A 22,709-nucleotide genomic window follows, 5' to 3' on the forward strand; every position below is an offset into this window, starting at 1 on the left:
ATATATATATATAGAGAGAGAGAGATGTATGTATGTACAGATTACACACAGATTTATGTGCATATAGAGAGAAATATCTTATTTGCATACAGTTATTTTCATGTCGTCTCCCCCATTAGAATGTGAGGCCCTGTTTTGTGTTTCTTTGTATCTCTAAACTAGCACAATGCTTGGCACACAGTAAGCCCTTAACAAAGTTTTTCTTGTTGACTGACTGACTGATATCTATCTTTTCCTATGGCCTAGTCAGAGCTGTCCATTGCGCACTCATGCCATGAACCATTGGGCGCCAGTAAGTACACATTTAGGTCAATCACAGATGTTTGTGAGAAGTAAAACTAGAATAGCAAAATAAAGCGATGTTCCATTCCTTTTAGTTGTAGAGGAATAAGAATAATTCAATTTTGATCTGCCACCATCAATCAGAGCAGTCTGTTTATCTATGACTGTCCTTTCCCCTAGCCTTCCTTTTCCCATGGCCCGGGAAGAGAAACTGCATCTTAGAAACTGCTGATGCTAATTGCTATTAATTTTCCATTCTATGGTCCCCCAGGTCTACTCTGCACAACCACCTCAGTCCCAGACCAGAATCTCTCTCCCTATTTGCTTCTTGGCTAGCAAGATGAAGCAAAACTGTAAAACCCAGTCTGCTTAAAGAGGTACTCAGCACAGACCATTTTCTTGCAGAGATTCCTTAAACAGTTGTTACATTTAACTTTCTTGGGCCTTGGTTTGCTTATCTGTAAAATGGGGAGTTTGAACTAAGTAATCTCTAAAGCTTCATTTGATCTCTAAATGCCATTAACCTATCATGAAAAGTCTAAGTAAGATGAAACCCAAGAAAATTGAAAATAGATTCTAGGTTGATGTGTTAACAAAAAAAGATACTATTGACCCAAAATCACTATGCTATATGTTTTTATTCATTTTCTCAGAAGTATTGATGGCTTTGCATTGAACCATCTAAACTCCCTCTTGCCTGGTTCCCCTAGTGATTGGGTGGCATAGTTTGAAAGTAGTATAGTTTTTCATCTATGTATGAAAAAATGCAAGACCTTGACTGCATTAGAAAACTGCTTCAGCAAGCCTGGAAAGACTCACATCTGAACTGACACAAAGTAAAGGGAGCAGAACCAGGAGAACACCATATACAGTAATAGCAATATTGTATGATGATTAACTGTGGATGACTTAGATATTCTCAGCTACAATGATCTAAGACAATTTCAAAGGACTCATGATGAAAATGCTATCCATCTGGGGTGGGGGGCGGGGGGAGGGGACTGGAGTCTGAATATAAATCAAAACATACTTTTTCATAACTTTATTTTTTATTTTTTGTTTGCTTTATCTGCATTTCCATTCACAGCAGTACTAAATGGAAATGTTTTGCCTGATTGCATATGTATAACCTATGCCAAATTACTTATCTTCTCAGTGAGAGGGGAAAAGAGGAATGAAGAGAATTTGGAACTGAAAATTTTTAAACAATTGCTAAAAAAAATTAAATGTAATTAAGAAAAATAAATTTTTTAAAAAGAAAAATGCTTCAGCAAGGAACTGGCCTGTCAATCTTATTCATTGCTTCGAAATATATACTACACACAGGTTATTTCCTCAATTTTAAAAACACTTTTGAAAATAGAGAAAAGGACTTGAATTGAATACATTTCCCCCTTTCTATTGCATATTATAGATTTGTAGTCAAAGGAGAACTGGATTCAAATCCCAGTGGATTTGGGTATAAATGAATTTCAAATTCAGTAGCTGCTACTATCTACAACAACTTGGACAATTCTCTAATCTCATTGGACCTCATCTCATTTGCAAAACAAAGGAGGTTACACCAGATAAATTTTAAAATCCTTTCCCAATCTAAATTAGTGATTTTTGATCTATGAACTTGGCAGCTGTATGACATTACATAAGTAAATTAACCTCTCTGCATCCCAGTTTCGTCATATTTAAAATGGAAATAATAATACTTGTACATCTACCTTAGATGGTTATTGTAAGACTCCAATGAGATACTGTAAAATGTTTTATAAATTGAAAAAGGCTATCATTTTTGTAAGAAGAACCTATATAGGTGTAGTAGAGTTAATTATATTGGGAGCAGGGAAAATAGCAAATTAGTCTCTTCTCCAAACTCCAATCTCATATCTCCAACTGTCCATTGGATATTTCAAACTAGATATGTCATAGGTGTCACAAGCTTAACATATCCTAGAAAGAATATGTTATCTTTTCCTCAAACCATGCCCTCTTTCCAACTTCCCCATTACTATTTTTTTCATCCAATTGGGGTTAAGTGACTTGTCCAGGGTCACACAGCTAACAAGTGTCTGAGGATAGATTTTAATTTAGGTCCTCCTAACTCCAGGGTCAGTCTTCTATCCACTGTGCCACATAGCTTCCCCTTTCCTATACTGTTAAAGGCACCATCATTGTAAACTATAGATCTAACCATGCCACCTCCCTACCTAATCAGCTTCAGTGGCTTCCTATTACCTCCAGGATCAAATATAAAATCCTTTTTTGGGGAATTTTTAATGGACTTCACATGTTGGACCCTTCTTTCCTTCCTAGTCTTGTCATGCTATATACTCCCTTCCACGCATTCTATGGTCCAGCAGTACTGGCCTAGCTGCTCTTTCTAATATATTACACTTCATCTCCTGCCTCCATGTCCTTGCAGTGACAATCTTGCAGGCATAAAACATTCACCCTCCTCAAGCCTGCCTCTTGACATCCCAGCTTCTTTCAATGCTCAACTCAAATACTGCCACCCCAACCACTTCAGTGTTTCCCTATATTTTCCTTCTATTCCAGAGTTCTGAACCTGGGGTCTGCGAACTTGTTTGTTTGTTTTTTTTTAAACACGTTGCTAACTACATTTTGACACAATTTGACACATTTTGGCTTCCTTTATAAACTTTTATTTTAAGCATTTAAAAACATAAAAAGGGGTTCATAGGTTTCACCAGCCTGCCAAGAGGGGTCCATGACATAAAAAATGTTAAGAACTCTATTTTCTTATGTGTCTGTCTTGTCTAACTTTATAAAAGAATCTGAGTAAAAAATATCAAGGGGGAAATTTATGTCCCTATTTATTTGAATTTTTCATACATTAATATGTAAGCTCCTTGAGGGTAGAAACTGCTTTTATGTTTGTGCTCAGCATTTAGCAGTGTCTAGTATGCAGTAAATGCTTAATAAATGTTCATAGATTGATTAGAATCTCAGAAAATGAACATATTTATATTTAATGATTTGTCACATGACTTTCAGTAAAATTACCTCTCTATGCCTTGGTATTTCTACCTGTGAGGCAGAGAACAGTGCCTATCATCCCTTTCTCCCTTGATGGATGTTAGCAAGTTAACCCTCCAGAACAATCTAAAAGTCCATGTAACATAAGCCTTGAATAAACTCCAAATGGTCTCTCCAGAACTATGCACATTGGTGGGGGAATATCTCAAGGTCTTTGGTGAACTATCCAGCACAGCCAACTCTTTCAGCCCCCAAAGTAGACACAGGTACTTAAATCATATTTTTATTCCAGACATTCTTGATCATGAATAGGAAGAGATATAGAATCAGAAGATCTGACTCTGACAGTTCCTTCTATATGACCATGGGCAAGTAATTTAGCCCCTCTGAGGCTTGGTTTGCTCATCTGTAAATATTCACAGAAATAAAGTTCCATCTTTTTAAAAGAACACTCTTACCAACTTTGTTGTATGGCTCTAAGTCATAGAATGCTATAGCCTTTGAAGAATTAATAAATAACTATTGACCAGAGGGCAGTGGAGAAGTGCATGGTGTGTTTGACCAGGCTGCAACATAGAATAAGAAACTGTATAAAAGAATTAGATCAAAAGATGTCAACAAGGAAGTTTATGATTGAAAAGGAACATGGGTTAGACATATGACAAGAGTGAGGAGGTAATAGGACTATAACCTGAGTGCTCTATTTGTATTCTTATAATGTGAGAAGAAACCTAGGAAGTCTTCCAGCATGTGAGATGGACCCGCTGATGTTAACTGATGGACTGATGTGGAAAAGTGCCACACAAGATAGGCAGGCAAAAAGCAATAGTGATCTACATCATTGGAGAGAATGTCCTCATTGAAGAGATTTTAAACTGTTGGAATATTTGAACAATCCTTTGCATTCATTTCCTCACGTGGTTGTTGTGAAGAGAGAGCTTTGTAATCCTGCATGAACTATAAAAATCTGAGCTGCCCTTATTACTGAATCTCCTAGCTCTCAAAGGGCTTCAGTAGTATGTTCATTTTGAAAAGCAGCTCCCATTACTAGGAATAGATACGGAACATCTCCATCTCCTTATAAGACAGTCGGTTGGGTCTCTGGACCTGAGGAAGAAGCAGTGGCATTCATTCAGTTCCTACCATTGGACCTACATTCTAGCTATATCCAAGCTACCACACCCCTGCACTCCTGATTGGTGATACAGAACCTTCCATACAGGACCTGACCCCTGAACCTCCACACCAAGTCTTCCAGAATCCAGGCTCAAGTCCCTGGGAAAGTTAATCCATTTCTTTTAGGACCTCTCACTCTCCTGCTTCCCCACATACACTTTCCACCTCCCCAGAACACTCCTCCCTCCCATTCACCACTCCCTTTTATATGTTGCTTTCCCATGTTAGAATACAAGGTCCTGGGATGACTAGGTGGAACAGTGAATAGAGTACTGGCCCTGGAATCAGGACGACCTCAGTTCAAATCCAGCCTCAGACACTTAACACAAAAAACTAGCTGTGTGACCTTGGGCAAGTCACTTAACCCCAATTGCCCTATCTTCCCCCCTCCAAAGAAAAAGAATATAAGGTCTTTGAAGGAAGAACTGAAGCTCTCTCAGTGTCTCTCTGTCTCCATCTTTCTCTAAATATGTACATATATACACATATTTGTATATATACATCTATGTATCTACATGTCTATAAATATTGACAAATATATAGATAGAAATACAGATATCTAGAAGTATATGTGTATAGACAGATATGTAGATATGTAGACAAAAGCATATGCATACTTATATACATATATTTGCAAATCTTGTCTTGAACACAGTGCCTGGCATATAGTAACTGTTACATGCTGTTAGTGGTGGTGGTAGTATAGTGGAGGGAATGCTGGAACTGGAGTCAGGAGGACCTGAGTTCAAATCCTACTTCAGACACTTACTAGGTGGACAAGTCACTTAACCTTGTTGACCTCCATTTCCTCGTTTATAAAATAAGCTGGAGAAGGAAATGGCAAACACTCCAGTATCCCTGCCAAGAAAACCCCAAATGGGATAATCAAGAGTCAAAAGCTAATTTGAAGCTTTGGGTGCTTCATACCCAGGAAGCTGCTTTTGCTGATTCTATACTTTCAGTGGATAAGGGCTTCTTCATGGTCACCCTTTCTTAGGAACTAAGTCCTTGGCAGAATTTCCCAATTCAAACAACTAATGATCTGGGTCAGATTAGAGGTATAGCCCAGTACAGAATTCTGTTCTGCCTGAGGGAAGAGAAAGGAGAACCAGGACCCGAGATCTTGTTCACTAACCAGTGATACACAACATCTATGCATTCTCTCAAGCTGAAGTGTACCAGAGAGAAGAGGTTTGATGGATGTGAGGAGCCAGTATATTCTGAAGGCAATTTTGTAGCTTACCTCTTGGTAGATGGTAGCTGAGCAGGATGAGCTGGGGCTCATTTGCTTGGGAAAAGGTTGCTGAAAATCCAGAGGAAGAGAGGAGTCAGTCCAAAGTTGAGAGATGTAGTTGTCACTGCTACTGTAGGGTAGGACTAAGTTACAATGAACTTGGACCCACCCAAAGGGAACAAGTGTAACTTCAAGAAGCATCAAGGGTCCCATAGCCAACAGTCAACTCCCCCAGCATCTATTCCTCAGGGCATAAACAATATTGCTTTGCGATCTCCCAAGAGAGCAAGGAATACCAAAGAGCATCTTCTCTCTGGACAGAGATCTGACTCCAGACAATGGTGAGTGTATTCATGAGGAAGGAAGTGGGCATCCCTCTTTCATTCCCCTAACCCCAGACTTTGGGGCTCCCAGCCATGGCTGGCTGCAGTCTTGAGAACATAGCCTGACCCTACCTCCTATTCCTTATCTCCCTCTGATAGCAACACACACTTAGACTAGTCCTTTCAAATATATACAGGACAGTTGAACAACAGATGAGGAGAGAGGAGAGGACAACTGTCTGGAAGCAGACAATTAGCAGCACAGAGACTACCCAGCTTTGTCCAATATGAGGCAAATCTTACTGAGATTTCTCCTTCTGGACCAAACCTATCCAAGGTCTTTCTGCCTGATTCTCTGAGGATTTGAGTTTGGGTCATTTCTCCTGATCTCCTTGGTCTACTATGTCTTTTACCATGTCCCTAGATTCTACTCCCCACCTAGGCAGGCTGAACTATACTAAGTCCCCATGGCTACACACAAAAGAGGTCTTTTCTGATGTCCTGACTGTACTGAACTAAATACTCCCTCTCTTTCTCTGTATTTTCTCTCCCACTTGAAAGAATTCTGCTTTGATCTTTCCTGTCTCTCCTAGAAGAACTAAAGAGGCTCCATCTCCTTTTTACCTATCAACTCTAAGCTATAAGTATTTAATGCTAGAGTTCTAGCTATTTAACAGGTACACTCAAGACAGCATGGGCCTTAGCCCCAAGCCAGGGGAAGACAGCTTTCCACACCATCCATAAACCCCACCCTTAAACACACAAATTTTTACACATTCACATAAAGACAAGCATAGACATATCTCCTGAATACCCACATATGGATACAGACACACATGTTCATACAAATATAAACATGTAAATACTCATCCTGGAGAAGGAAACTTACACGTTTGGAGAAGTGTACTGCTGCATACACTGTTTTATCTTGACTACCAGGCCTGGAAACAGGAAGCTAGTGGTAGAAAAAAAAAACATTACAAAAGAAATGGTGCTGGAAATGATGTGGAGAAGTGATCTTTGCCATACTCTGACTCAAACAGATAAGAATCTTTTACCTTCCATTGAATTATTAAGCACCTTCCCTGTGCAAGATTTTGGTAAAAATATTTATAGTGAAAAGGGGAGTCAAGGATGACAAAGAAAAACTTCACCAACTGCATAAGCACTAGACTTGAGAGTCATATCTTATCCTTGCCCTACCACTTAGCCAAAAAGCTTCCTGTCTCTCTGAACTTTGGTTTCTTCATCACTGAATATCTCTGAAGACTTTTGTTTTTGCCTATTTGGAGGGCAATTGGGGCTAAACAACCTGCTCAAGGTTACACGGCTAGTTTTGTGTGTGTGTGTGTGTGTGTGTGTGGGTGGGTGGGTGTTAAGTGTCTGAGGCTGGAACCAAACTCAGACCTTCCTGACTCTGGGGCCGGCGCTTTACTCACTGCACCACCTAGCCACCCCTCTGAAAAAATTTTGACAGAAAATTCTCTTCAGTTGCTATTGGAAAGAGATGGCTTCTTCATTCTTGCACCTTCCCAGACTATCCTGTTATGAAATTCTTAAATCAACAATTCCTGTCTTTCTAGTGGTTTGAGAGTTGTGAGCCATTTTCTCAAAATGGCTCTGCAAGATCAGTAGCACAAACATCCTCTTTTAAAAGATGAAGAAACTGAAGAACAGAAGGTTTAAGTCATACAAGTAATTTAAGTCACACAACTAGCATTAGATCTGAGACTTGAACCTAAGCCTTCTGATTCTAAACTCTTGCTACTACATCTCATTGCCTTTAAAAAAAATAGTGTACCAATATAGCTGGGGTCAAGTAAATTTGAGACCCATTAGACTTTCCAAGATTCTTTTCTTCCATCTGAGGTCTAGTCATTCCCCATGTATCATGTACAAGGGTGTTGTGAGGCTTAAAAGAGATAATGAATGTAAATTATTTTGCAAACCTTGAAGTGATACACAAATGTCCATTGTTGTTTTTGTTGTTGTTATTATTATTATTAGACTATATCACCTGGTAGCATCTAGTGATGACTTCATTCCATGAAGTTTTTATTACTCTCCTGATAAGCTCACTGCTGTATTTATAGAACAACATGGGCATGTGCTGGTAAGTCAATCAGAGCTGTCTCCAGCACACCCCTGATTCATATAGACTCTTGCAAGACTTTCCTCAGTCATCTGAGAAGTTGGAAATGTACCTGATTTGGAAATTGGACTACAGAATAAAGGGTGTTTCCTTCTTCTGTTCCACAGAAATTCTGCATCTGTACAAGAGAAGGGATAAGTAGAGTGTCACAATCCTTGAATTTCAAGCTCAGTGTTATACTCAGTTCCTAACTCACATAGTCAAAAAGTTGCCAGATATGGTCATTTCTATCTATATAACACCTCTCCTCTACATACCTTTCTCGCTGCTAGCCTAGTTCAAGCTTTTATCTCCTCTTTCTTGGACTATTATAATAACCCTTACAATAGCCTCCTAATTGCTCTCCCCATTTTAAGTCTCCCCTCTATTCCAATTCACCCTCTGTACAGCTACCAAAATGATTTTTCTAAAGCTTGAGTCAGGCAGCAGCTCTCCTTTATCTCTGGAATTAAATATAAACTCTTCTGATGGGCATTTAAAACCCTTCACAACCTATATGCCAACCTACTTTCTCTTTATTGTTGCACATCATTCCTCTTCATGCACTCTATGATCCAGTCAAAGTAACCTTTTTACTCTTACTCACACATGACACTCCTGACTATCCTCCATGCCTGAATGTACTGATCATCTTCTCACTATTGTTACTTGGAATCTCTAGTTTCCTTCATGACTCATTTCAATCACTGACATTTACATGAAGCCTCCTTTCCTGCTCCTTGCCACCAGCTACTAGAACCTCCCTACAACTCCCCAAAAAATGTTCAATTGATTTTACATATAGTTGCATATGGCTGTGTTTTCTGCCCTGATAGAACATAAGCTCTCTGATGACAGAAATTGTGTTACATTTATCTTTATAGTTTGATGGTACAGTGACTGGCTTGTTTATTTTCAAGTCTCCAAGAATGGTCATTTCTCAGTCTTTTTTTTAAATGATGTATGCATGCTATTTTTCTGGTGGTTAAGAATTGGAAATCAAGAAAATGTTCATCATTTGGGGAATGGCTAAACAAGCTGTAGTATATGATTGTGATGGAATACTATTGTGCTATAAGAAATGACAAACAGGATGATTTCAGAAAACCTGGAAAGACATGATGTGGTGCAAAGTGAAGAGAGCAGAACTAGGAGAACAGACTAGTACATAATAACAGCAATATTGTATAGTGAATAACTTTGAATGACTTAGCTATACCATAATCCAAAACAATTCCAAAGAACTCATGATGAAGCATTTTGTCTACCTCCAGAAAAAGAACTGATGCTGTCTGAATACAGGCAAAAATATGCTATTTTTCACTTTCTTTTTTTAATTCAAGTTTTCTTGTACAAAATTACTAATATGGTAATGTTTTACATGATGAAAAAAAGAACTGCAAATGATCCATACATATGGAAATGATCACATATGTTGCTTATGATGTTCATAATAATAAAAAAAAGTATTTTAAAATATAATAATAATATAGGAAAGAGGAAAGTTGACAACAAAAATAAATGTTCTGTTCAGGTGAGGTCACATCTGAAACACTGTGTTCAGTATGAGCACCACAGTTTAGGAAGGGTTGTGGCAAACTGAAAGGCATAGAGAACAGAGTTACCAAGATTAGAGAACTGGGGCCCATGCCATGAGAGAATCAATTAAAGGATCTAGGGTGGTTTAGCCTGGATTAGAGATTTATGGGAGAGATATTTATAGCTCTCTTGAAATATTTGAGGGGTTGCAAAATAGAAGAAAGATTCAATGTGTTCTATTTCACCCAAGAGGGGGAGAAACAAGAGCAGAAAGGAAAATTTTGGGTTATATGTGGGCTAAACATCCTAAGAACTAGAGTTGTTCAAAATTAGGTTTTGAGGGAGTGAGTTTCCCCATCACTGGAAGCCTTCTTTGAAAGATTAAATGGTCACTTGTCAGGGATATCTAACAGGTATGAGCTGGAGTTAAATTTTCAGTGTGACCATTTACACTTCATAAATTGTCAAAGCTATAAATCAAGGTTTATTTAATCATTTTGTTAATTTCTTGACTTTAGAAAATTATGGAATAGGGGTGGCCAGGTAGCACAGCGAGTAAGAGCACCGGCCCCAGAGTCGGGATAACCTGGGATCGAAGCCAGGCTCAGACACTTAGCACCCACCCAGAAACACCTGGCCATGTAACCTTGAGCAAGTTACTTAATCCCAATTGCTTAGGGGCGGCCAGGTGGCTCAGTGAGTAAGAGCACCAGCCCCAGTGTTGGGATGACCTGGGGATTGAATCCAGGCTCAGATACTGAGCACCACACCCAAAAATAATTGGCTGTGTAACCTTGAGCAAGTTACTTAACCCCAATTGCTTATAAAAAAAAAAAGTAAAAAGAAAATTATGGAGTAAATGTTAACAATGCACATCAAATTTAAAGCTGTGTTGTTCATACTTTTTTCAGACAGGACATTATCAAACATTTACATTAGCATACTTCTGCTTCTGAGGCTCTGAATTCCATGATTCTTAAATGTATGTGAAAAGTACTTTATAACCTTGTAAAGCACTATACAAATCTAAGTTATGCAAATATAAGGAATCATTAATGTCACTAAAGGAGAAATCTTTTAGCCACAAATTTAGAGACAGGTATGGCAGTTTGAATAGACTGTGTTAGGAAGAGCTGGTGAAAAAAACAGCTCATACCTTTATGTAAGAATGTCTTTAATTTGTTTGCTCTGAAGCAGGAACTCATAACCTTGGGAACATAGATCTTGTGCTTAAATGCCAAAGAGTATGTGGATTTGGATGGTAAAAAAAAAAAGTCTTTATTTTCACTAACTTCTAAATGAAATTTGTTTCCTTAAATTATTTTTTAAAATTCTGAAGAGGGAGATTTCATCAGACTGTCAAAAGGGTACAAAAGAAGAACATCTGTTGTGAAGGGATTATTTTTCTTAAAATTGTCACTATGTCCTTAATTAATCAAAATTTTAGTTATCCTAATTAGGAAAATGCATTTTATATAGGGAATAAGAGGGTACAGTACAACAAGAAATGGCTCTGGGTCAAAAGACCTGGGCTTGAATCCTGCCTCAGTCACTTATTACCTTTGTAACCTTAGGTTAACAATCTCTAGTCTTCAGTCACCCAATTTGTGAAATGAGAGGGCTATACTAGATAGTGTTTAGAGGTCACAGATGACACTAACTACATCGTATGACCATGGTGGTTTTTGCTTTGGAGTTGAGAGCAGATGCTTGCTGACTTCCTGTATAATCATGCCTCCCACTGGTGGCAGCAAAGATGCAATGCAAGGAAGGGAAAAGGGAAGGCAAAAGACAAAACAAAACAAAATCAACAACAACAACTAATGAACACTTTCAAATTCCAAACACTGGAGTCAGAGATGTGACAGTTTGGGAAATAAGGAAGAGGAAGTTTCCCATTTTTCAGATAGTCCAGGGTCAAGTTAAGGGCGTTTTTCCTCAGTTCTGATAAGCCATTCTCTGTTCCTGTTTGAAATGGCCTTGCTCTCTCTTGGGATCTCCAAAAGAGCCTTTCCTAGGAGCACAGGGGGAAATAGACATTGAATGCCATTGAGTGATTCTTGTTTTGGGCAATTCACACATCTAGTTGTGATGAGGGCTCAAGTAGTGAAAAAATAGAGACATGTTTTCTCCTTCCAGGAGACCTTTTGCGCCCCCCCCCGAGAAAAAATGGCTCCATAAGAAAATTACAAGGGATATACTGCTTGTATCTTGGAAAACATGACACCCAATTACCTATACATAATGGGAATTGCTTGACTGAGTGGTTTTGTAGGAAACTCCCGTGTTGATTTGGCGCTAGACAAGATTTTGTGTTTATTTCACCTCCCACTCCACTTCTAACACACTCACACATGCACACACATATCAGAAGGTTTTTCTTTATTATCAGCTCTGATTTCAACCATCAGTTCTCAAATAGCTATCAGTACCTGGCTAAACCCAGGACAGCAAATCCTTTCCTGGCGTTTTCAGAAACGGTAGATATTTAGTAACCTATTGAGTTGCATGATAGCCTATACCTGCTCACCAAGGTTGAGCATCTTGGGTATGAGATATTGACTCAACAAATGCTAAACTTCTTGGGTCCCAATATAGTAAATGTGAAGTAACCAAGATTTTTCTCTTAATTATGCCCTTATTAGTGAAACTAGAAGGGGAAGGTAATTCTAGAACCACCACTACCCCCAAAATGACTGATATTGTTCAGAAAAGGATAGCCACTGAATTTTTTTAAGCCACTTTTGACCCTGTACATTGAGGAGGTGGGGTAAGATTGATACAATCCCCGATGTAAAAGATCTTAGGTAACCTCCTTCCAGAAAGATGTGATTGTTGAGAGCCAGTCTCTGACCTGGTCCATACATGGGAAGAGTCTGGTCCAGGATTTCTCCTAAGCCAGCTCTCCATGAAGGCTATATTATGTCTTAAGATTGGCTCACCATCTCTTCCTGACTTGCAGGAGTTTAGGATGTGATAACCGAGCAGTAACCCAGACACAGATGCATGCAAGGGAACAAGGACTTTAAAACATACAGATGTAAATAAATGAACAATGACATTAAACATTTTCTCAAGGGAACCTAAGAGATAATTGCTTTACATTCATTTTATAAACCCTGCCGATCAACAGATCGGAACTGCTACGACAGATCCTGCCTGGCTCATGTCCATCATTCCACACTTCTCGGTTCGGCCTGTTCCCATTTTGATGCAGGCATCATATGACAGTGGGTAATAAAAGTGTTTATTTTATAAAAATAAAAAATAAACAATCTCCAATCTGGAGCATGCACATTCTGTGCCTGGTTCTGGTTTGCTACCTAACTATCTGACAGGGCTACAAACTGTTGATTGACTGTGTAGCTGGCATGAAGCAATCAAGGTCTTGCTCTTGGGCTCCAGCTTTTTCCCGTCTAGCTGTTGTTTCAGTAAAAGGAGAACATTATGTAAGGGGAGAGGCCTCAAGACCTTCCCATCAGAGCGGTCTTGTGCTCCGTGAATACAGTTTTGAATTTTATAAAAAGCTGTAGCTTTGCCAAAAGCCAGATGGCAAGGAGCAAAGTCCCAGGCAACCTGCCTGGCCCGGTCCAGAAGTAGCAGAGAAGCAGACTCATCTATCCATCAGCCATGCCACATTTAGAAATGAAGTTGGAAAATATTAATTTTAAAAATATATTTAAAAAAGAAATTCATTTGATGGATGTGGTGGATGCTACATAGAAGTAGTATTAAGTCTGACTCCACTTTCCTTAGGGACAGAGATGGCTAGGGAAGAGTTGCCTCAGGTGATGGGAGGGAATGTCAGTACTTCTGTTCTTGCTACACCTTCAAAGTAAATATCCTTCTGTAAGTGCTAATTGATGGCATTGAAGAGAACTGGGGCAACAATCACTGATGCCTCTGGAGAGGACATACTAGAACTGGGGCTCGAGTTCAAGCATTATAGAAAGATACTTTTTGACCCTTCAGAAGTTCCCTAGAACTGAATGAAATGATGTAGCTGGCCTCACTCTGAAGAATGAATTCAGAAAATCACTACAACGCTTACTACTTTTGTGTAATTGGACAACTGATGACCTCCCTAGATATTAATTTCCCCATCTATAAAATGAGGAGGTTGGACTAAATCACTTCTGAGGTTTCATCCAACTCTAGATCTACATTCCACTGCTTCTGTCTCTGCTTTCCCTTCATTTTTTATCATCTTTCCCCTGTCCTACTATTTTTCCTCTTTCCTCTCCCCATAGCCAAAATTCAGATTGTCAGGTGGGTGTCTATAGAGGATATAGTCAGGATTGGAAAGACAGTCCTTGATTCTTGCCATTCCAAACGCTGCTACAAATTGCCATGTCCCAAAGAACATCCCGGACACTCATTCCAGCAATACCTGGACTTACTTACCTGATTTCTCCGGGGTTTACGACTAATTTTCGTATAAGACGTCATGTTCATATCTGTGGGAAAATAGAAGGAAAGAAAAGAGATGCCTAAGCTGGAGTGGGGTACTTTAGAAGTCATGCTTCACTCCCCAACCTGCTGCCTCATTGCAGGACTGCATTTCCCTATTGCAAATGAACGAATTCTCAGAAAAATTTCCAGGGAAGGGAATCTTATACTTTCACTAGGCAACCCTTCCAATGTGGCAAGCAATCAAGTATGAAGCCATCTCTACCAAGAATTCCAGGCAAATTCTTAAAACATCAAGAATATTATTGTCCACATTTATGTGGCCTTTAAGAACAGCATAGTATCTTCTAAAAACAGTTCTGTGAAGTGAATAGATCCTGGGAAGCAGATGGCCACCAAGACTATGGAACAGGTTTCTGAGAGTAGGGATAGGTGTCTAGAAATTGCTGATGTCTTATATGATATCATATCACTGACTCAGATAAAGTAGGAGATATGTCCATAGGTTTGTGGGATATCAGGAGAGAATGGGATATAGTATACACCTCTCCCCCCCCCCAATATTTCCTTCTATGAAGATCTAGTCTCAACTAGAATTGTCTCCTTGAACAACAGCCACTGGTCTTTCCACTTGCCTGTTCCTTGCTTTCTCCTCTTCCTCTTTTTTGTTACATACAGGCAAACAATGGTGCTGAGAGATAGAATAACCAGGGGAATCACAGACAAACCCAAAACCAACGGCAACCACAATTCTGAGAAAGGCAAAAAGAACAGGGACTGAGATCATATCCCTCCCACTCATCTTCCAACTTTTCTCTCTCATCCTAGAAAGACACACTGCATCATTTCACAAAAATTACAACTGAAGGATGGACCTTCAACTGCTATGGTGGCAGCCTTTACCCATCAGGTCTCTCTACCGTCCCATATTCATTTCTACCTCTATTCCTTTGCTTATGGTAGACCCTTCACTTGGAATGCCCTCCACTTTTGTGTCTGCCTATCCAATTCCTAGGGTAGGTAGTGGATGGAGTAATAGACCTGGAGTCAGGAAGACTAAGTTCAAATCCACCCTCAGACACTTACTAGTTGTGTGACTCTGGGCAAGTCACTTACCCCCTTTTGCCTCAGTTTCCTCACCTGTAAAATGAGCTAAGGGAAATGGCAAACCACTCTAGTATGTTTGCAAGAAAATCCCAAACGAGGTCAGAAAGAGTAAGATATGACAGAACGACAACACCCACCTCTTATCCATCTCAAATCCCATCACTTCCATGGACTTTTCCTAATTTCTCCAACCTTTCCTGATCTCTCTCTCTTTCAATGAACACTACTTCTGTGGGCCTTAGTAATACTTAGTCACATATTATAATGTATTATTCACAATTGTTTAGGCACTTATCTTTACTCCCAACTAGGTTGTGAACTCCTTAATGGAATAACCACATCTTATTTTTTCCATAATCCCCAGAGTTCCTAATAAAACACCATAATCATAGCAGACACTTAGTAACTGCTTGACTTCAGCAATGGACCTACAACCTTCCTTTCCCTTCAACTGCTTCCATCATCGTCAATGATACCAATATTTATGTGGATAACCCTTGTGATGCCCTGACCTATAAGCTCAACTATCCCTTCTGTTCCTACTGTCTCACTCTTCCTAAACCTACTCTTCCCTTTGATCACTCCAGGTCCCTTGATCCTTACCTCTGTGTTCTATCAGGTCATCATCCCTGTCCTGGCAACACTTTTCATATTTCAATATTAACCACTGAATTAGTCATTTCAACAGTGCATCACTGTCCTCTGGCCTCGAGTTGTTTCCCTCCTTGCTCTCCTTGTAGCCACCCTCATAATCTCCAACTCAGAGAAACCTCTTTCAACAGCTCTGACTCCTGAATTAGTCACAGTACAGAATTCATGCTACCTTATTTCATTCAAGTCCTCACCACTGCATGATAATGCTTCTGTTTATCATTTATTTGCCCTTTATAACTGTCCCCACAACTGTTTCAAACCTCCGGCATGCTCTGGTCTTTAACTCCACGGATAGACTCTTCTCTCTCAAGAGATGTTCCTTCCTCCTATTTAACTAGGAAGATTTAAGGTCTCTCTTCATAAGCTCTCTCATTTTCCTTTCTCTTCAAAATGTCAAAACTTCTCCCTGTACTCCCCTATCCTCTTCTTCCTCCCTGTTGAGGAGGGAATCCACTTCCTTGAAAAGGGTAGCATGTGCCTTTCATTTCATGACCCCCTATGTCTTTGGGGTCCCTCCATTGATCATTCCTTCTGCTTCTCTTTTTATGTTTAGCTTCTCTCTCACTCCGCAGTCCTTCATCTTTGCCTACAAGTAGGCTCACATCTCTCTTTTAAAAATCTTCCTTTTGCCAGACTATGTAGACATGTATTGAGGGGTTTTGTTTTAAGTGTCTTTTTTTTTAATTGATAAATGTGGGGATGGGGGTTGGATAGTTGGAAGAACAGATTAAATTTTAAAAAGTGGTTATTTGAATTTTTTAGAAACTAAAATCATTTCATTTATCATTGCTATTTCTCAAGCTATAATCTTATTCTGACCTGCACCTTCACTTTTTTTTTCTTTTTGGAGGGCAGTTGGGGTTAAGCAACTTGCCTAGTTCTGTGTGTGTGTGTGTGTGTGTGTGTGTGTGTGTGTGTGTGTGTGTTAAGTGTCTGAGGCTGGATCCAAACCCAGGTTCTCCTAACTCCAGGGCCAGTGCTCTACTCACTGCACCACCTAGCCACCCCTGCACCTTCACTTTTAAACCTCTAAAAAGAGCAGTCTGTTTCTCTACTTTCTCCCTCAATGAAATTACTCTTTCCAAGGTCACTGATGCCTCTTATTAGGCTAATTCAATAATTAGGCAAATTCAATAATCATTCTGTCATTTGATGCTGCTGAAAACCTTCTTTCTAAAAATTCTTTCTGCCCTTGGCTTCCATGAAGGAAACTTCCTAGAAAGATTTCCTTCTTTCCAAAGCTCTGTCCTTGGCCTTCTTCTCTCTTTCTATGTTCTTCCACTCCTGTGATTTAAATGATCACAACCACAGAGATAACCATGTATTTTAAGCCTCGATCTCTAGCCTGAGCAACATCCGACATTTCCAAGTGCCTGTTTAACAACTCTGTTTGAATATACTGCTGACCCCTTAAATTCAACACATCCAAAGCTAAATTCATCACTTATCCTCCATGAATCTTCCCCCTTTACCAAATATCTCTGCATTGATGTACAGTGCCAGGCACAGTCCCAAAAGTTCAGAATTATCTGTTTCCTTTTCACTGAGCAGCCAAAAACCACTTATTAACAGTTTTGCATAGCTGACAAAATAATCATACTATAAAATATGTCTAATCATATCACTTCCCTGACTGAAAATCTATACGAACTTTCCATCACTTTTAAAGAATCCATGTTGAATTCTTTCTCCTCCAAACTCAAAGAATGCTTATTGCCTAACATACACACTCAATTGGGTATTTTACCCTACAGGAAAGTAAGGGGGAAGGGGATAAGAGAGGGGATAATAGAAGGGAGGGCAGATTGGGGAAGAGGGTAGTTAAAAGCAAATGCTTTTGAAAAAGGACAGGGTCAAAGGAGAAAATAGACTAAATGGGGGCAGGATAGGATGGAGGGAAATATAGTTAGTCTTTCACAATATAACTACTATGGAAATGTTTTGAGTAACTACACATGTACAACCTATATTGAATTGCTTGTCTTCCCAGTGGGGGTGGAGGAGGAGGGAAGAAGGAAAAGAATCTGGAAATCAAAGTTTTAAAAACAAATGTTAAAAGGGGTGGCCAGGTGGCTCAGCGAGTAAGAGCACCGGCTCCAGTGTTGGGATGACCTGGATCAAATCCGGGCTCAGATACTCAGCACCACACCCAGAAATAATAACTGGCCGTGTAACCTTGAGCAAGTTACTTAACCCCAATTGCTAAAAAAGAAATGTTAAAATTGTTTTTTTTTAACATGCAACCAAGAAATAAGATATACAAGCAATGGGGTATAGAAATCCATCTTGCCCTACAAGAAAGTAAGGGGGGGGTGTGAAATGGGGGAGGACATAAGAGAGAACAGATTGGGGGATGGGGTATTCAGTATGCTTGCTATCTTGGGGTGGGGGTAGAGGAGAGATAGAAAATTTGTAACTCAAAATCTTGTGGAAGTGAATGTTGAAAACTAAAAAATAAATAAATAAATTTATTTTTTTTAAAAAGAATGCTTATTGCCTATACCACCCAGCTTTCCACTAAATCAGATTCTGGCATGTAATAATTTGAAATGTTTCACTTGTGGTTGTATTGTTAATCCTTCATTCTCAAAGAGGACCAATGGCATCATGAGGGTGACTTGCATGTGAATTGGATATGAGTGAAGGAAATTATAAATTCCATGAAGGCAGGAACTATGTCTTATACCCTTCTGCATCTTCCATAGCACCTAGCATAAGACTTGACACATGGGTATTTTTCCAACAAATCCATACTGGATAAACTCAAAGTCCCAAATGAATATTTCACACTATACTTCAGAAACTTCAATTCATAGTAGAGCAATATATGATTACTTCCCTGAGTTGTGTGATTTGGCAAAACTGGGCTAGAATTTAGACATAAACTAGTTTCCTTCAAGAATTCCATTTGAAAGACTCAACAGTCTAGGATAGATAAAGCATTTCTTTTTCTCTTCCTGAATGTAACACGGATATGTTCATAATTTTAGATGTTATCTCCTTTCAAAGCCATTGGCTCAGCATACCAATTTCCCTCTAGGGATTATAAGGTAAATTACTGACCCACCCTCAGAAGGACATGTATATTCCGTTCTCGGAAGAGAGGTAGCCTTGTAAACTCTCTCTAGCCCAAAGCTTCTTATGACCAAGGGGACACCATTGCAGGATGTCTCTCTAACTTTGAAGGAGTAGTCTGGAGCCATGGCAGAAAGGACAGCAGATTTAGAGCTGACAAATATATTAAAAGCCATAGATTTGGGGCAGCCAGGTAGCACAACGAGTAAGAGCACCGGCTCCAGTCTTGAGAAGACCTGGAGATCGAATCCCAGGCTCAGACACTTAGCACCCACTCAGAAACACGTGGCCGTATAACCTTGAGCAAGTTACTTAACCCCAATTGCTTAGGAGCGGCCAGGTGGCTCAGCGAGTAAGAGCACCGGCTCCAGTGTCTGACCTGGATCAAATCTGGACTCAGATACTCAGCACCACACCCAGAAATAACTGGCTATCTAACCTTGAGCAAGTTACTTAGCCCCGATTGCTTTTAAAAAAAAACAAAAAAAAAGCCACAGATTTAATTTTTGCAGATGAGGAAATTGAGATACCCAGAGGTTGAATGATTTGCCAAATGTACACAGTTACTAAGTGTCTGAGGCAAGACTTGAACCAAGGTCTTTCTAACTCTGAGACAACTATATTTTCCACTACACCATAGTGCTTTTCAAAACCTATCTTTTTATAGATAAGGAAATTGAGATATAGAAAGTTTTCTAGAGGGTGATATAGAAAACAAAACTGGAGAAAAACAATGACTAGAGGGAGGGGAAAAGGAGCAAATCCATAACCTTGTTTTCTTTAGTGTAATAAATTTAGTGCCTGAGCTAATTAACTCATGGGGGAGGGAGGATATTAAAAAGATATTGTCACCTTCCAAAAAAAAAAAAAAACCACGAGACTTTAGTAAAGAAAAATCTTTTTTCCTGTTACTATGAGAAAACATTGTCCTTACCTCGGATTGGACTGTAAACTGGGCTAGCACATACCCAAGTAAGGTTGGTGGTGTGGCTCCTTGAGCTAACTGGATTGCTGGCATTGCAAGTATAGTAATTCTCAGTGCTCCTGGCTTGAATATGGAGCTGTACATGGGCATGTTTCCCTGGGGGTTTAATTTGCTCTCTCCCTCTATACCAGGTGTATGTCAAATTATTGTCCCCATGGACGAAGCAGGACAGGTTCACCTGGCACAAGGTGTTATTCCATGACACTCCAGTCACCTGGATCTTTGGATCCTGTACAGGATCTAGAAACAAAAATCTGTTAAGATTGACCCAGGTGAAACAGGTGCTATGAGACTGATAGAGAGGCTGGAAAATGTATTCATAAATACTCACCAAACACAGAAACCTGGAACCAGGAAGTTTCAGAAACATGTCCTGATACACTGGTGATTTCCATGAAGTAGAGGCCACTGTCATTCTTCTGAGCTGGGCTAATAAATAAGGTCATGTTCTCAGTTTTGACATTAACTCTGTTTTTAAATTGCCCATCTTCATATGTCACCTTTGAATTGGCCGTCCAACTCACTATCCTAAATTTTTCCTGAGTTGAAGACAGTTTCACAGACCAAATGAATTGTTTACTCTCTGAATACTGCTGAATCCTAATCGGTTGTAACTTGATAAGACTTCCCACGATGATAGGCATGCTGGTTGTCTTCATATCAGACCCTAATGTTACTAGAAGAGAAAAGTCCAGGAAGTAAGAGTAGAGGTCATTGGTTTTAAATGCAAAATGTGGTTGATTTTACCCCAAAGGAAATTACATTGAACAGTTAACCCCCAAAATGAAGGTTGATTTGTATGGTCACCGGACAGGCTCAGTGCAGCATTAGGATAGACTTCTTTCCCTTGCTTTCTCTTTTGTCCTCCCCCAAACAAACTACATACTAAATATCAGCTATGTGCACAACCTTGAAGAATAGCTCTGCCCCAGAAGCTTATTATCTAGGAGAAAAGAACATATTCAATGGACAAACATTAGACAGTTTCCACTGTTCTGGTGTTATCAGTATAGGCAGCACTTCTAAGCCTATGTCAAATGATGAGCCATTCTGCCTAACTTCATTCTTACTGGAACTGCAGGAAACTCTTTATCTGGGACTAGGGCTCATGTTTATATAAGCTAAGGAAAAGTCGTCCCTTTTTCAAACATTTTAGTGTAGTAAATATACAGTTATGAGGGGGGAAAGTAGCTAAGTATTTTTCCCTATTCTGATTTGAAGTGAATGACTCCTCTCTCAAGTCTCTTGCCATCACATCGCTGATTGTGCCTTGCCAAGTTTCAGTCTTGAATCGCTCCCAATATCCACTGCTTTTGCTCCTACACATGTACTGCTGAAGTGATCAAGCTGAGTCTAGTGATCAAGCCACATTCTCAGCAGGAGGAACTGAAGGCTTTCCAGACAACCTCCCCATTTGAAAGTCTGCCTCCTCATTGTTCACCAATCAGGGTTGATTTCTGCCTGTCAGGGGCACCCACTTTTCCAAAGGTATTTAAGCATTTGATGACCTCCATGGTGGGATTTTTGGTTGTCAGGAAACACCAATGATAATCAGTTTATTGATTATGAGCCAGTCTAATTAATAAATTGATTATTAATCACCCAGAAACTCTGTCTCTCAGGATTTTCATTCATCACACTATCTTCTAGTCTTCCTACATCTGACTGCCCTCCATGAACTCTTCAATTCAGCTACACTGTCTTCCTTGTTATTCCTTACATATAACACTGCATCTCCTAACTCTCTACCTTTCCACTGGCTGTCCCCCAGTTCTGAAATGTTCTTCCTTCTCACTCCTCTCTCTTGGCTTTCCTGGCTTTCTTTAAGATTTAGATCAAATGCCAAATTCTGCCCAAGTAGTGAATGTCTTCCCTCTGACATTACCCTCCATTTACAATTTTTATGTACATTGCTATTTTCACATCATCATATTTGAATTTCTCTGTATCCCCAGATCTTAGCACAGGGGCTGAATATCTCTTCTCTACTCAAATTACAACAATCCTATTTCAGGGCCAAACCATGTTTCATTTGAAAATAGCCACATAAGCAGCCTCTGTGCCTCTCAGTTTTCCCCTCCCCACTCTAATCCTTCTTCCATATATTTATTTAAAGTGGTTTTACAAAAGCACATTTCAGAACATGTCACTTTCTTACCCAATTAATTTCAGTGTCTTAATATTACCTCAAGGATCAAATAAAAATTTGTTACTTAAGGTACTTATGCAATTTAGCTCCAACCTAACTTTCTAGTCTTACTGCACATTTCATCTATTTAAACACTACTCCATCCAGGAAAACTACCTTCTTTCCAGTTTCTTGCACTGCATATTCCATCTCCCACCTCCTTGCTAGACCCATATGCCTGGAATGAACTCTGTCTTTACTTCCACCTCAAAATTCCTAGTTTGCTCTGAGGAAACCCAGCTTTAATGCCACCTTCTCCAAGAAAACTTTTCTAATTCCCTCAGATTCTATTATCTTCCCACCCCCAAAAAAATTACTTTTCATTTATTTTGCATATGTAGTATTAGTTACAACAGATCCTTCCACAAGAAGCCAGCCAGTCAAAAAGCATTTATTGCTGGTGGTGGTGGTCAGTTGTTTCAGTCATGTCTGCCTCTTCATGACCTCATTGGGGGTTTTCTTGGCAAAGATGCTGGAGTGGTTTGCCATTTCCTTCTCCATCTCACTTGACAGATGAGCAAACTGAGACCACCCAGCTGCCCACAAGCATTTATTAAGTGATCTCTACGTGCTAAGCACTATGCAAAGACTGGGAACACAAAACAAAAGCAAAA

General features: G+C 39.5%; 1 protein-coding gene across 3 annotated transcripts in view; it reads right to left on the reverse strand.

The window, feature by feature from the left end:
• CD244 (CD244 molecule) overlaps positions 1–22,709 on the reverse strand; it is an 81,654-nt gene that overhangs the window by 56,346 nt on the left and 2,599 nt on the right. The window contains exons 2-9 of one of the 3 annotated variants that reach the window (XM_069062913.1): positions 20,239–20,583; positions 19,857–20,147; positions 14,722–14,838; positions 14,081–14,133; positions 8,211–8,276; positions 6,896–6,961; positions 5,693–5,752; positions 2,924–4,380 (exon numbers count right to left, since the gene is read on the reverse strand). In XM_069062913.1, the coding sequence (XP_068919014.1) occupies positions 4,321–4,380; positions 5,693–5,752; positions 6,896–6,961; positions 8,211–8,276; positions 14,081–14,133; positions 14,722–14,838; positions 19,857–20,147; positions 20,239–20,583 (1,058 nt within the window). In that variant the 3' untranslated portion in view covers positions 2,924–4,320. Of the gene's footprint in view, positions 1–2,923; positions 4,381–5,692; positions 5,753–6,895; positions 6,962–8,210; positions 8,277–14,080; positions 14,134–14,721; positions 14,839–19,856; positions 20,148–20,238; positions 20,584–22,709 lie in introns of those variants that run through there. The other 2 variants (XM_069062911.1, XM_069062912.1) reach the window with 2 other exon arrangements.

Source organism: Petaurus breviceps, unplaced genomic scaffold (assembly GCF_028583685.1).
Source record: "Petaurus breviceps papuanus isolate PSGF00001 unplaced genomic scaffold, PetGlider_PUasm1.0 90510, whole genome shotgun sequence".
In the NCBI taxonomy this organism is placed as follows: domain Eukaryota; kingdom Metazoa; phylum Chordata; class Mammalia; order Diprotodontia; family Petauridae; genus Petaurus; species Petaurus breviceps.